Source organism: Ustilaginoidea virens, chromosome 2 (genome assembly GCF_000687475.1).
Source record: "Ustilaginoidea virens chromosome 2, complete sequence".
In the NCBI taxonomy this organism is placed as follows: Eukaryota; Fungi; Ascomycota; class Sordariomycetes; order Hypocreales; family Clavicipitaceae; genus Ustilaginoidea; species Ustilaginoidea virens.
The window spans coordinates 174,616-189,693 of record NC_057317.1 but is presented as its reverse complement, the minus strand read 5'-3'; the positions used below and the strand labels follow the sequence as shown (position 1 = coordinate 189,693).

Here is a 15,078-nt window from a genome sequence, read left to right as displayed (position 1 = left end):
GTACAATATCAATTTCCAGCTCCTTACAAAGGTTAGAAAGCCACTGTACCTCACGGATAGTCTCAAGTAATGCATCAGATTCAGCTTCTAAAGTAGAAAGCACTACTAAAGAGGCTCTCTTAGAACGCCAGCTAATAGGACCACTATTAATAGTAGTCAGGAAGCCTCTAGTAGATTTAGAGGTTTCTTTACAGCCAGCAAAATCGCTATCAGAATAAGCGGTTATAATAGGCTGTTGGTTGCTTTTAGTAGCACTAAAGCAAATAGCTTGGTTCTCAGTGCCTTTAAGGTAGCTAAAGCTGCCTTTCGCAGCATTTAAATGCACATTAGTTGCCTTAGATATAAACCGAGAGAGGTATTGGGTAGGAAATGCTAGGTCGGGCCTAGTCATCATCATAAGCCATATTATAGTGCTAGTAAGGCTCTGATAAAGGCTCTGATCAGTAGGGCTGAGGTCTTTTCCACTAGATTTATTTAGAATCCCTGGTTGAAGTGGAATTAGCTGAGGTTTAGTATCCTGTAAGCCGAATTTAGCTAAGACCTCTGTTATAAATTGGGCTTGGTGTAGCCACAATAGACCTTCCTTCCTATTTCGTATAATCTGTACACCTAGGAAGAAGGAAGCCGGACCGTGGTCTTCTATAGTATAGACCTTATGGAATTTCCTTTTTAGCTGGTTAATATAAGTTATATTTGGACTAACTAATAGGCAATCGTTAACATAGGTGATGATAAAGGTGCTGGTTTGCTTATTATAAAAGACGGTAGCATTAGAAGCTAAAGGTAGAAAACCTTCACTAGAAATCAGGTCTTTTAGCCGGTGTTGCTATTCGCGGGGTGCTTGTTTTAGCCTGTATAGGGCCTTCTTTAGTAAGATAGCTTGCTTAATAGAAGGGTTAAATCCAGCTTCTTTAAGCAAAGTTAGTAGCCGTTGGCGCTGTATATTAGACTAAAGCTTGCTATTAGTTAGTAGACTTTCCGTAAATTTAAGAAATCCGTTAGGGATATCCATATAAATAGTCTTAAAAAGTTCGCTATTTAGGAAGGCGCCTATAAAGTCGATTTGCTCTATCTCCTAGTTATTACTAGCAGCTAAAGCTAGTATAACCCTCCAGGTGGGTGGGATAGAGGTAGAAGCATAAGTATGCTGAAAATCCTTTCTTTCGATTTGCATAAAGCCCTTAATAACTAATCTAGCTTTATATTTTATAGGCTGATTATTAGCATCCTTTTTAACCCGAAAAACAGGCCTATTGCGTATAATTTTCCTATTAATAGGAACGCTAGACTTAGGAATAAATTGGAAGACTTTAGTATCTAATAGCTGCTTAAATTCCTTAAATAATGCCTTTATCTAAAGGTCTTTTTTAGGGCTTTGTAGCATATCCTTCCAGCTATTAGGCGTACTATTGGGGGCCTTTTTAGCTAGCTTACGCTTAGCTGTATAGCAGGAATCCTATATCAGGTAGTGTAAGATATTACCTTCCTGAGGGAATAAGTCGGTAGGGCTAGTAGGGTCGGTAGGGCCAGCTAGGCCAGTAGGGCCAATAAGGTCGGTAGGATTAGTAGGGCCAGCAGGGCCAGCAAGGTCGGTAGGATTAAGGCTAGTAAGGATATCTATAAGGTCATCCTTTGCAGTAGCCGGGGACTGTATTATAGGACGGTTATCTAAGGTAGCATTAGTGTTAGTAATGCTGGTAAAATTAGTAGGGTCCGGCATGCTTTCTAGGTCATCCGGTATAACATTAGTATTAGTAATGTTAGTAAGGTTAGTAGGGTCCGGCATGCTTTCAAGGTCATCCAGTAAAATAGCAGGTTCTCTGCTAGATACCCCTTCTGAATTTGTATTTTGCCCTCTGTGAAAGTCTCCTTCTAGGCCAGTAGAAATAGGGCCTATACCTTTATTTTGATGAATAAAGGTAATAAAAGTTGTTTTAGTAATAACCTTCTTCTTTAGAAGGTAGACTAGGTAAGTATTATTACCTAGAGTGGTAAGGAGCCTACTAGGCTTGGTATGGAGCGCTAATTTGCGGCTTTTTATACGCTTTTTATGTGGTATAAGCACTTTAATAGCTGCTCTAATAGCCCTAAGGTTAATAAGGTCAGGGTAGTGCTCTAGTATTATCTAGTCGTAATCCTTTAGTAGCTCCTGATAGAGGCTAGAAGGTCTGTTAGTAACTACTATTATATTTACTAGCATAACAACGCCAGTAATTATAGCAGACCAGAGGTTAGATAGTAGCCTTGACCAGGCCATAGTAGCACGTAGCCTATCAGCTATAACCCTAATGGAGCGCTTAGCTAGGCCGTTTTATTCGTGAATATAAAGGCAAAAGGTATTAAAAGCTATACCCTATTCGACAAGCTAATCACTAAGTATTTTGTTGATTTTATTTCCACCATCATAGTAGAATTCAATAGGCGTTTTACTATATCTGATCTATAGGCTCTATATAAAGCTCTGTAATACTTTAAAAACAATAGTGCCTTCCCTATTAGGCAGTAAGTAAAGCCAACGGAATCGGGATTTTCTGTCCACTAATATAAAGGCAACAGGTCGTTTATTATATAGCATAGGTGATATAGCAAAAGTATCACCTTCTATAATATCTAGGCATTTAGCTAGATTAGGTATCGCATCTTTAGAAGGTCTTCTAACCTTCTTAGCCTATATATAGGCTAGGCAGCGAAAATCAGCATCTTTAACCTTATTAAGGTTAGGTAGACCAGGGGTATTAGCATAGGTCTTTTTAAGTAGCTGAATACCTATATGCCCTAGCCGTATATGCCAAATGCTGGCTAATTGCAATAGCTTTTGATATTCTATATCAGCAGCTATAGGGGCAGGAGTAGGGATAGTAGGGTTAGTAACCTCTATAGGGTCTTCGCTAGTTGTAATAGCGGAAGGTTAGGTAGTAGGGCTAGTAGCCTCTACAGGTTCCTTACTAATTATAGTAGTAGGAACGTCGCTAGTTGTAATAGCGGGAATAGGGGTATTAATAGTATCCTTAGGATTACTATAATCAGTAGGGTTAGTAGGGCTGGGGACTTCTACTACTATACTATTGGTAGTATAATGGCTGCAAGGTTGATGTAGTAGTGGTGTGTCTATTCCTTTCTATAGAAGGAAAAAGCCGTATTTTTCAAAGTTAAAAATGCCGATACATTTGCAGCTAGCTAACTAAAGCTGATTTTTAATTAGTACCCCTTTAGCGGCATAGTGCTTTATACCGCTAATAATATTAATATCTAAGGTAGGAATATATAAGGCATTCTTAAGCTCTATAATACCCCATTTGGTAGGATTAACGCCCTATAGCATAATAAATCGTACTATGCCCCAACCAGTAGGGGAAATAGGGCCACTACCAGTAGTAATTACCGGCTTATCATCCTTCTTAAAATAGTGAAAAGTAGTGAAATGCTTCTTATCATTAACAATATGACAAGTGGAGCCTATATCATAAAGGAGGGCATCCTTAGGGGTCCTGCCGCCTGATTTAGCACTATAGCTTATATCAGTAGATATAGTAGAAGAAGAATAAGATATATTAGTATCCTGGGTATTATAGTTGCCTATAATAAAGGCCTTAACGTCTTGCTGATTGCTGCTAGAGTCCTGTTTCTTCTTCTGTTGCTGCTTCTTTTTCCTATTATTAGTAGAAGCGGCATTAGTAGTAGTAGGGCTAGTAGCCTCTATAGGGTCTTTACTAGTCGTATTAATAGGACCGGAGATAGTAGGGCTAGTAGCCTCTACTAGTTCCTTGCTAATAATAATAGTAGGAACGTTACTATTTTGCCTACTAACTAAGCCTTATATAAGGGTAGTTAGGGTATTTATCTGGGACTTCATATTGTCTATATCCAGCTGTAGTTGTGCATTAACATTAGCTTCAGTATCGGATTTAGGGACCTTATAGGATCCTGACTCTGCTATAGTAGGCAAAAAGGGTTTAAAAATCCGTTGAAAAATGGTGCCGATAGTTGTAAAAATAGAGGAATAACTAGCTGAATAGCTAGCAAAATAGTCGAATAACTGGTAAAATAGCCGAGTAACTAGCTAGACAGCTAGTAAATATAGTGGCTAGTAGCCTACTATAAAAGGTAACCGCAGAATATAGCGGCAGGTCTCAATATAAGAAGCATAGATGCCGTAGACGTTGTGCAAATCCGTATTATAGCGTTGGTATTTAAGGTGCTTATAGGTGCCGTAATATAAGGTGCCGTAATATAAGGTGCCGTAAGTGCCGTGAGTGCCGTAGGTGTTGTAATATAAAGGTGCCGTAAGTACCGTACTAAGAGGTGCTATAAGTGGGAGAGTATAATAAGTGCCGTATAGTGCAGTAAGAGTCGTGCACTAGGGGAAAAGGTGTTATATAGTGGTATAGTGTAAAGAATATTACACTATAAAATCCGTAGGTGCCGTAGGTTACTCCGAAAATAACGTAAGGTTACGCTAAATGTGCCGTAAGGTTATACCGTAAGTTGCCGTTAGGTATGCCGTTGATTGCCGCAGGGTAATGCCGTAGGTAACAAAGGGTAAGCCAAGGGTGATAAGGGTAAGCCGAGGGTACTAAAGGATAGCTATATTAGTAGTACTAATAAGTAAGAGAGACTAAGGGGTGAATACAAAAGAGGTAGGGTAAAAACAAAGAAGTAAAAACCCGGGCTTATAACCTATTGCAATTCTTAAGGTTACTATAAAAGCAGAGCCTTACTAGCTAGCTAGATGGCACGAGACTGTCTGCGACCTGTGAACTAATCTTAGTATAATACTAGATTTTTTACTAAGTCCTAAGACTATATAAGTGCTATAAAGCAGGGCAAGTGTAAAGGTAAGGCAAATATAAGATAACTAGAAAACGTAGGGAAGGTAAGAAGTTAAGAGGCATATAGTGTATTAATAGACTCGATTGTGCTACCTTTCTACTATCTAGAAAGAAGGGGGAAAGCTATCCTATATATACACGAAGGAGGGGTGGGCCCAGGCATCCAGATAGCCAGTAAGAAAGCTCCCCGTAATGCTCGCTATGCCACGTATATAATACGTCAGCAGCCCCACTATATCCAGCCTTTCCAACCACCCTAACCACCGCACTAGTAATTAGCCACCACGCTAGTGACTAACCACCACGCTAGTGACTACCCACCACACTAGTGGACTAGCCACCACACTAGTAGGCCGCCACCACACTAGTAGGCCCACCACGCTAATTTAGCAATGCCACACCTTTTTTAATAAGGCCTACCTTACTTGATATACAGTAAATAATCCACTGAAAATCCTAAGGTAAAAGGCAAAGGCCTAAGGTAAGACTACCATAAGTCAAAGAGGCGGTATAAGGGACAGAAGGTCAGTAAGCCAGCAGAGCATTAGGCCAGCAGCCTAATAGGCTACTATAGGATTTTAACAATAGGTATAGAGAGAAAAGGGTGGATAGCATGGGCCGTACCGGCTAATTAGCCTTAATAATAAGACCTGTATCGTACAGATGCTATATAGCCCGGTCAAGTTCCGGTTAACGGTTGTTAAACCGTATAACTACGACCCTAATATAGACGATCCTAAAGATATCGTCTATGCCGAAGGACCGGCCCGCCCTAGCAGGCTAGAGGTCAGGATACCGGCTGCAGCCGCCCCTCCAGCCGCGATAACACTAGCAGCCGCGACATATCCGTCGCCAGCCACTAGCCCTAATCAAGTCAGGCTAGTATCACCAGCACATATAATATCTAACATTATAATCAATAAGGACCAAGAAGAAGCTCTCGTTAACACTATAGCTTCTAACACTATTATTAATATCTCCTTCCTTACCGCGAAAGAGTAAGCCGACCTATAGCTTGCTAGCTAATTACACTAGGAAGGCAAGATTATAACCCCTAGAGATCCTTTTAAGCAGTCGGACCATACAGAGATTAAAGCATTATAAGCCCGTAATACATTCCGATTTATTACCTTTAATATCGATCAATATAGAGCCTAACGCCTATTTAACTCATATATAGTACGAGAGATTAAGGGTAAAGGCATAGATATACCATATAAGAAATCACGACTTGTCATACAAGGTCATAGTGATGATGAAAAGCAATTGATATTAACTCAGTCCCCCATAATCCAACGGGCTAATCAATAGTTACTTATATCATTGGCCCTATTACTATAATGCTCTTACGGCTTATTCCTCTGGATATATAATATCACACAGGCTTACGTGCAGTCATTAACTACCCTTAATCGGTCGATCATCGCCAAGTTACCTAAGCAAATAGCTCACCAATACCCTAATAACACTATTATGGAAGTGGTGAAGCCACTATACGGAATAGCTAAGGCAGGCACCCACTGGTAGGCGACATACTTTCGGCACCATCGCGAGAAGTTAGGCATAACTATATCGACCTATAACCCCTATTTGCTAATATCTACTGACGTTACCGACCGTACTAGCGATACTATATACTTCGGTATTGTGGGTATATAGACTGATGATACCCTCGGCCTAAGTGACGATACCTTCTTCTAATAGGAAGAATTAGAGCTTACTAAAGCAGGCTTTAATGCCAAGCTTAAGACGAGGCTATCACCAACCGTGCCCCTAATATTCAACGGATATATACTAACGGTCACTACCGACGGCATAATAATATTATGCCAGAAAGGTCAAAGCATAAAGATCACAACCATCGACAAGAATGCGCCCACAGCCCAGCATAATTATGTCGAGGAACGCGCTCGCGGTGCTTACGTGGCTACGGTCTGCCAGCCCGAGGCGTCTTTTGACCTATCTGTCGCAGTATAACACCAGCAACCTGACCCTGAAGATATCGCGAGGTTAAATAAACGCCTTCAATAGCAGTATGATAACCAGGATCGTGGCTTACGGTACATCAATCTAGCCCTTACTACAGCTAAACTCTTTGTATTTATTAACGGATCCTTTGCTAACAATAAAGATTTAAGCTCCTAGATTAGTTACGTGATTATGCTAGGGAATGAGGCAGATACTGCGGATAACGTCTTCCTGCTGACCGGTAATATCGTCACTTATAGCTCTACAAAAAGTAAGCGCGTAATATGTAGCGCACTCGCTTCGGAGCTGTATAGTATGGTACAAGGGGTCGATATTGCATATGCGTTAGGTATAACCCTCAATATAATTACTAGCAGGTTGGGACTACCAAAGATTCCTACGATAGTATACATAGATTCTTTTTTGTTATACGAATGCCTTATTAAGCTAGGCACTACGAAAGAGAAGAGGCTCATAATATATATTATAGCCTTACGATAGTCATACGAGCGCCAGGAAATCTATAAGATTCGCTAGATCAATGGGAATAATAACCTCGCCAATGCAATAACTAAGGGAACGCCAAATAAAACCCTTAAGACCTTCGTCGACCAAAATAGGGCTATTATACGTATAGAAGGGTAGGTAAAGAGGCCGGTTAATATCTAACTGCGTTTAGAAGGTATTAGTGATATCATGGGTGGCAAATGTGTGGATTTTCCTATATTCAATATTATGTGCAATGCTGCCCCTTTTCTGCCCCTTTATTTTGGCTGCGATATTCAATATACCGGCTGTACGGTATGAGCCTATACAAGCCGGCCGCGCGGCGCGATGGCATTATCGGCGGCACAACCTGCCGAGACCGCGCCGCACTTTTCTTTCTATATGTGCGCCTTACATCCTAGCGATTCCGATATTTGCTTCTATAAAAAGAGAAGCTGCCAGTATCGGAATCGCTATCGCAAGGTGCCCAATTGGGCACATTGCGACGGATGTGCCGCGCACACCCGTTGCGCACGATGTGGCCACTTTTGCCCCTTTTGCCCCTGTGCCCCTGAGCCCGGTAGGGCACGCGGGCAGCCCGGCCCGACCGCGCCGATGCATATGACTACGGCACGCACAAAAAGGCCACATCGTATAATTACCCTCTTTTGCTTCCTTTCTTTCCTCTTAGTTAGTCAGTCATAATTAAAGAAGTAATCATACCTTTGACCGGTGACCTCACGGTACTTGATACCACACGCGCAACCCTACGTACAACTGGGTACCCCTTGATGTGACACCAACACCCTTAGTAGAGTTATATTATTCGGGAAAAGCTAGAATATTTATTATTTCTACTTATAGGGCTATAGGTCTTTATACTTCCTATCTTAGGTCTTAGCGAATTAGATATTATTAGTTATAAATACCTTTCTATTATTGTCGAGTAGTATATAGTTATAGCTCCTTTAGTAGCCGAGGAGGCGATAGTGGGTACTTTATTCCTTTATCTTTTGCCTTTTTTTAAGAGGTAGAAATACGAATATATAGGAGCTTATTACCTATATATATTAGAGATCTAGTTTTTCGTTATATTAGGCTTTATAAGGTATTTTATCTATGCTTAATATAGGGCTAATATTATATAGATAGTTAATTATCTTAAGGATATATGGCTATTATTTCTTTTTAAGTCTTATATCGATAAGAGTTAGGTTAAGCTTCTCTATTAATATATAGTTAGTCCTTTCGGTTAGACTGTTCTATTAGTATTAGTCTATCGCAGTATAGAGCACTTCGATTTTATAATTATTATAAAAAAGTTAGAGCGAATATATTAAGTTCTTTCCCCCTTAGTCGAGGCGGAGGTACTATAGGTATTACGTAAATATTTTATATTAATCGACTAATTTATAAAATAATAATTTTGTTAAAATCCTATAGTAGCCTACTAGGCTGCTGGCCTAATGCCCTACTGGTTTACTGACCTTCTAGTCCTTATACCGCCTCTTGGACTTACGGTAGTCTTACTAACCTTAGGCCTTTGCCTTTTACCTTAGGATTTTTAGTGGATTATTTACTGTATATCAAGTAAGTAGGCCTTAAGGTAGGCCTTGTTAAAAAGGTGTGGCATTGCTAAATTAGCGTGGTTGCCTACTAGCGTGGTGGCGGCCTACTAGCGTGGTGTGGCATTGCTAAATTAGCGTGGTGGCCTACTAGCGTGGTGGCTAGTCCACTAATGTGGTGGTTAGTCACTAGCGTGGTGGCTAGTTACTAGTGCGGTGACTAGTTACTAGTGCGGTGGTTAGGGTGGTTGAAAAGGCCCGATATAGTGGGGCTGCTGACGTATTATATACGTGGCAAAGCGAGCATTACGAGGAGCTTTCTTACTGGCTACCTTGGATGCCTAGGCCCACCCCTCCTTCGTGTATATATAGGATAGCTTTTCCCCTTCTTTCTAGATAGTAGAAGGGCAGCACAATCGAGTCTGTTAATGCACTATATGCCTCTTAACTTCTTACCTTCCCTGCGTTTTCTGGTTATCTTATATTTGCCTTGCCTTTACACTTGCCCTGCTTTATAGCACTTGTATAGTCTTAGGACTTGGTGAAAAATCTAGTATTATACTAAGATTAGTTCACAGGTCGCAGACAGTCTCGTGCCATCTAGCTAGCTAGTAAGGCTCTGCTTTTATAGTGACCTTGAGAATTGCAATAGGTTATGAGCCCGGGTTTTACTTCTTTGTTTTTACCCTACCTCTTTTGTGTTCACCCCTTGGTCTCTCTTGCTTATTAGTACTACTAATATAGCTATTATTGCAATTCTCAAGGTCACTATAAAAGCAGAGCCTTACTAGCTAGCTAGATGGCACAAGACTGTCTGCGACCTGTGAACTAATCTTAGTATAAATACTAGATTTTTCACCAAGTCCTAAGACTATACAAGTGCTATAAAGCAGGGCAAGTGTAAAGGCAAGGCAAATATAAGATAACCAGAAACGCAGGGAAGGTGGAAGTTAAGAGGCATATAGTGCATTAACAGACTCGATTGTGCTGCCCTTCTACTATCTAGAAAGAAGGGGAAAAGCTATCCTATATATACACGAAGGGGGGGTGGGCCCAGGCATCTAAGGTAGCCAGTAAGAAAGCTCCCCGTAATGCTCGCTATGATACGTCAGCAACCCCGCTATATCCGACCTTTCCAACCACCCTAACCACCGCACTAGTAATTAGTCACCGCACTAGTAACTAATCACCACACTAGTGGATTAGCCACCACGCTAGTAGGCCACCACGCTAATTTAGCAATGCCACACCACGCTAGTAGGCCGCCACCACGCTAGTAGGCAACCACGCTAATTTAGCAATGCCACACCTTTTTTTAATAAGGCCTACCTTACTTGATATACAGTAAATAATCTTCTGAAAATCCTAAGGTAAAAGGCAAAGGCTTAAGGTTGGTAAGACTACCGTAAGTCCAAGAGGCGGTATAAGGGCCAGAAGGTTAGTAGGCCAGTAGGGCATAAGGCCAGCAGCCTAGTAGGCTACTATAGGATTTTAACAGCTATCCTTTGGTATCCTCGGCTTACCCTTATCACCTTTGGCTTACCCTTTGTTACCTACGGCATTACCCTGCGGCAATCAACGGCGTACCTAACGGCAACTTACGGTGTAACCTTACGGCACTTTTAGCGTAATCTTACGTTATTTTCGGAGTAACCTACGGCACCTACGGATTTTATAGTGTGATATCTACCACACTATACCACTGTATAACATCCTTACACCTAGTGCACGATACCTACTGCACTGTACGGCACCTGTTATACTCTCCCACTTATAGCACTTTTGGTACGGCACTTACGGCACCTTTTATATTACGGCACCTATAGCACCTACGGCACCTACGGCACCTGCGGCACTTACGGCACCTACGGCACTTACGGCACCTTTATATTACGGCACCATATAAGCACCTTGAATACCAACGCTATAATACGGACTTGCACAACGCTTACAGCATCTGTGCTTTTATACTGAGACCTGCCGCTATACTCTGCGGTTACCTTTTATAGTAGGCTACTAGCCACTATATTTATTAGCTGTCCAGCTAGTTACTCGACTATTTTGCCAGCTATTTAGCTGGTTATTCATCTGTTCTTACAGCTATTGGCACCATTTTAACGACTTTTAGCCACTATAATGGCACAGTCTAGGTCTTCCACTTATAAGGCCACTTTAGATTCCGACTCTAAAGCTGATCTTACTGTACAACTACAGCTAGATATGGACTATATAAAGTCCCAGATGAACACCCTAACTATCCTTTTATAAGGCTTAGTTAGTAGGCGAAATAGTAACGTTCCTACTATTATAATTAGCAAGGAACTGGTAGAGGCTACTAGCCCTACCATCTCCGGTCCTACTAATATGAACAGCAAGGACCCTGTAGAGGCTACTAGCCCTACTACTATTAATGCCGCTTCTATTAATAATAGTAAGAATAATTCTACTAATAATAGGAAGAAGAAGCAGCAAAAGAAGAAGGAACAGGACTCTAATAATAGCAGCAAACAGCAAAATATCGAGTCCTTTATTATAGGCAATTATAATACCTAGAATACTAATATATCCTATTCCTCTTCTTCTACCACTATATCCACTGATATAAGCTATAGTGCTAAATCAGGCAGTAGGACCCCTAAAGATGCCCTCCTTTACGATACAGGCTCTACTTATCATATTGTAAATGACAAGAAGTATTTCACCACTTTTCACCATTTTGAGAAGGATAATAAGCCGGTAATTACTACTAGTGGTAGCCCTATTTCCCCTACTGGTTGGGGCATAGCACGATTTACTGTGCTACAGGGCGTTAATCCCACCAAATGGGGTATTATAGAGCTTAAGAATGCACTATATATTCCTGCCTTGGATATTAACATTATTAGCGGTGTAAAGCACTATGCCGCTAAAGGGGTACTAATTAAAAATCAGCTTTGGTCAGCAAGCCGTAAATGCATCGGCATTTTTAACTTTGATAAATACGGCTTTTTCCTTCCACAGAAAGGAATAGACACACCACTACTACATCAACCTTGTAGCCATTATACTATTACTAATAGTATATCAGTAGAGGTCCCCAGCCCTACTAACCCTGCTGATTATAGTAATCCTGAAGATACTACTATTACCCCCGTTCCTACTACTGCGACTAGTAAGGAACCTGTAGAGGCTACTAGCCCTACTACTAACCAGCCCGCTACCACAACTAGCGAAGACCCTGTAGAGGCTACCAGCCCTACTACTAACTCTCCCGCTATTACGACTAGCGAAAATCCCGCTATTACGACTAGCGAAAATCCTGTAGTGGCTACTAGCCCTACTCCTGCCCTTATAGCTGCTGATACAGAATATCAGAAGCTATTACAATTAGCCGGCATTTGGCATGTACGGCTAGGGCATATAGGTATTCAGCTACTTAAAAAGACCTATGCTAATACCTACCTTGTCTACCTTCTAAAGAAGAAGGTTATTACTAAAACAACCTTTATTACCTTTATCCACCAAAATGAAGGTATAGGCCCTATTTCTAGTGGTCTAAAAGGAGACTTTCACAAAGGGCAAAATATAGGTTCAGAGGGGGTATTTAGCAGTAAAGAACCTGCTATTTTACTGGATGACCTAGAAAGCATTCCTGACCCTACTAACTCTGCTAACCTTACTAGCATTACTAACACTAATGCTATACCGGATGACCTAGAAAGCATGCCGGACCCTACTAATTTTACTAGCATTACTAATGCTACCCCGGATGATATTACTAATACTAATGCCACCGTGGATTACTTTCCTAAGTCAGAAGACTTTATAGGCGCCTTTCTAAATAGCGAGCTTTCTGAGACTATTTATATGGATATTTCTAATAGATTTTTTGAATTTATAGAGAGCTTACTACTAACTAATAGCGATAGCAAGCTTTGGTCTGATATTCAACGGCAATGGCTACTAACTTTACTTAAAAAAAGCCGGCTTTAATCCTTCTATTAAGCAAGCTATTTTACTAAAAAAGGCCCTATACGGGCTAAAACAAGCACCCCGCGAATGGCAATATTGGCTAAAAGACCTAATTTCTAGTAAAGGTTTCTTATCTTTAGCTTCTGATGCTGCCGTCTTTTATAATAAGCAAACCAGCACCTTTATTATTACCTATATTGACGATTGCCTATTAGTTGGTCTAAATATAACTTATATTAGCCAGCTAAAAAGGAAATTTCATAAGGTCTATGCTATAGAAGACTACGGTCTGGCTTCCTTCTTCCTAGGTATACAAATTATACGAAATAGGAAAGAAGGTCTATTATGGCTATACCAAGCCCAATTTATAGTAGAGGTCCTAGCTAAATTCGGCCTATAGGATACTAAACCTCAGCTTATTCCACTTTAACTAGGGATTCTAAATGAATCTAGTGGAAAAGACCTTAGCCCTACTGATTAGAGCCTTTATTAGAGCCTTACTGGCACTATAATGTGGCTTATGATGATGATTAGGCCCGACCTAGTATTTCCTACCCAATACCTCTTTTGGTTTATATCCAAGGCAACTAATGTATATCTAAATGCTGCGAAAGGCAGCTTTAGCTACCTTAAAGGCACTGAGAACCTAGCTATTTGCTTTAGTACTACTAAAAGCAACCAACAGCCTATTATAACCGCTTATTCTGATAGCGATTTTGCTGGCTGTAAAGAAACCTCTAAATCTACTGGAGGCTTCTTGACTACTATTAATAGTGGTCCTATTAGCTGGCGTTCTAAGCGAGCCTCTTTAGTAGTGCTATCTACTTTAGAAGCTAAATCTGATGTATTACTTGAGACTATCCGTGAGGTATAGTGGCTTTCTAACCTTTGTAAGGAGCTGGAAATTGATATTTTACGCCCTATACCGCTATATTGCGATAACCAGGGCTCTATTTTAAATTCTAATGACTTTAATCAGTATGCTCGCACTAAGCATACACTATTAAAATTCCGGTATATTAGGGAGTAAGCCTAGCTGGGCTTGGTGAAAATTACCTACTTACCTACTAATAGTATGCCTGCTGACGGCCTTACTAAGCCACTGCTGGGCCCTAAATTTACTAGGTTCCGCGAGTTACTAGGTCTTAGGGCCTGCTAACTTATACTAATATACTTTTACTAAGGTTTTTCTTATGTTTTTCCTTAGCACTTTTTACTGCATTTTCTTTCCCTATCCTTTATACGATTAGCTTGCTACTATAGTAGCTAATCAGAGGGGGTGTTAAAATCCTATAGTAGCCTACTAGGCTGCTGGCCTAATGCCCTACTGGCTTACTGACCTTTTAGTCCTTATACCGCCTCTTGGACTTACGGTAGTCTTACTAACCTTAGGCCTTTGCCTTTTACCTTAGGATTTTTAGTGGATTATTTACTGTATATCAAGTAAGTAGGCCTTAAGGTAGGCCTTGTTAAAAAGGTGTGGTATTGCTAAATTAGCGTGGTTGCCTACTAGCGTGGTGGCGGCCTACTAGCGTGGTGTGGCATTGCTAAATTAGCGTGGTGGCCTACTAGCGTGGTGGCTAGTCCACTAATGTGGTGGTTAGTCACTAGCGTGGTGGCTAGTTACTAGTGCGGTGACTAGTTACTAGTGCGGTGGTTAGGGTGGTTGAAAAGGCCCGATATAGTGGGGCTGCTGACGTATTATATACGTGGCAAAGCGAGCATTACGAGGAGCTTTCTTACTGGCTACCTTGGATGCCTAGGCCCACCCCTCCTTCGTGTATATATAGGATAGCTTTTCCCCTTCTTTCTAGATAGTAGAAGGGCAGCACAATCGAACCTGTTAATGCACTACATGCATCTTAACTCCCACCTTTCCTGCGTTATTCTGGTTATCTTATATTTGCCTTGCCTTTACACTTGCCTCGCTTTATAGCACTTGTATAGTCTTAGGACTTAGTGACGAATCTAGTATTTATACTAAGATTAAGTCACAGGTCGCAGACAGTCTTGTGCCATCTAGCTAGCTAGTAAGGCTTTGCTTTATAGTGACCTTTAGAATTGCAATAAATTTAAATTCTAATTTAAATTTAATTAGGAAAACCTAGGTTATATTGGTAAAGTCGTTTATAAAGGCTGCCTAATATTTTTCGCTATTTAACTTTAGCTTAGAGAATAGACTAGTAATATCTATATATAAGCTTTTAAAGGGTTTAATTCCCCTTTTAATTAACTAAGTATATAGAATTTTACGCATCTTACCCTTATAGTATCTATTG

General features: G+C 40.7%; 1 protein-coding gene across 1 annotated transcript; it reads left to right on the top strand.

Moving 5' to 3' along the window:
• Positions 1 to 5,492: 5,492 nt before the first annotated feature.
• UV8b_01813 (uncharacterized protein) lies at positions 5,493 to 5,831 on the top strand (the record flags this gene model as incomplete). Its single annotated transcript, XM_043139311.1, has 1 exon — positions 5,493 to 5,831. One exon carries the CDS (start codon positions 5,493 to 5,495, stop codon positions 5,829 to 5,831), a length of 339 nt encoding a protein of 112 aa, XP_042995245.1.
• Positions 5,832 to 15,078: the final 9,247 nt, after the last annotated feature.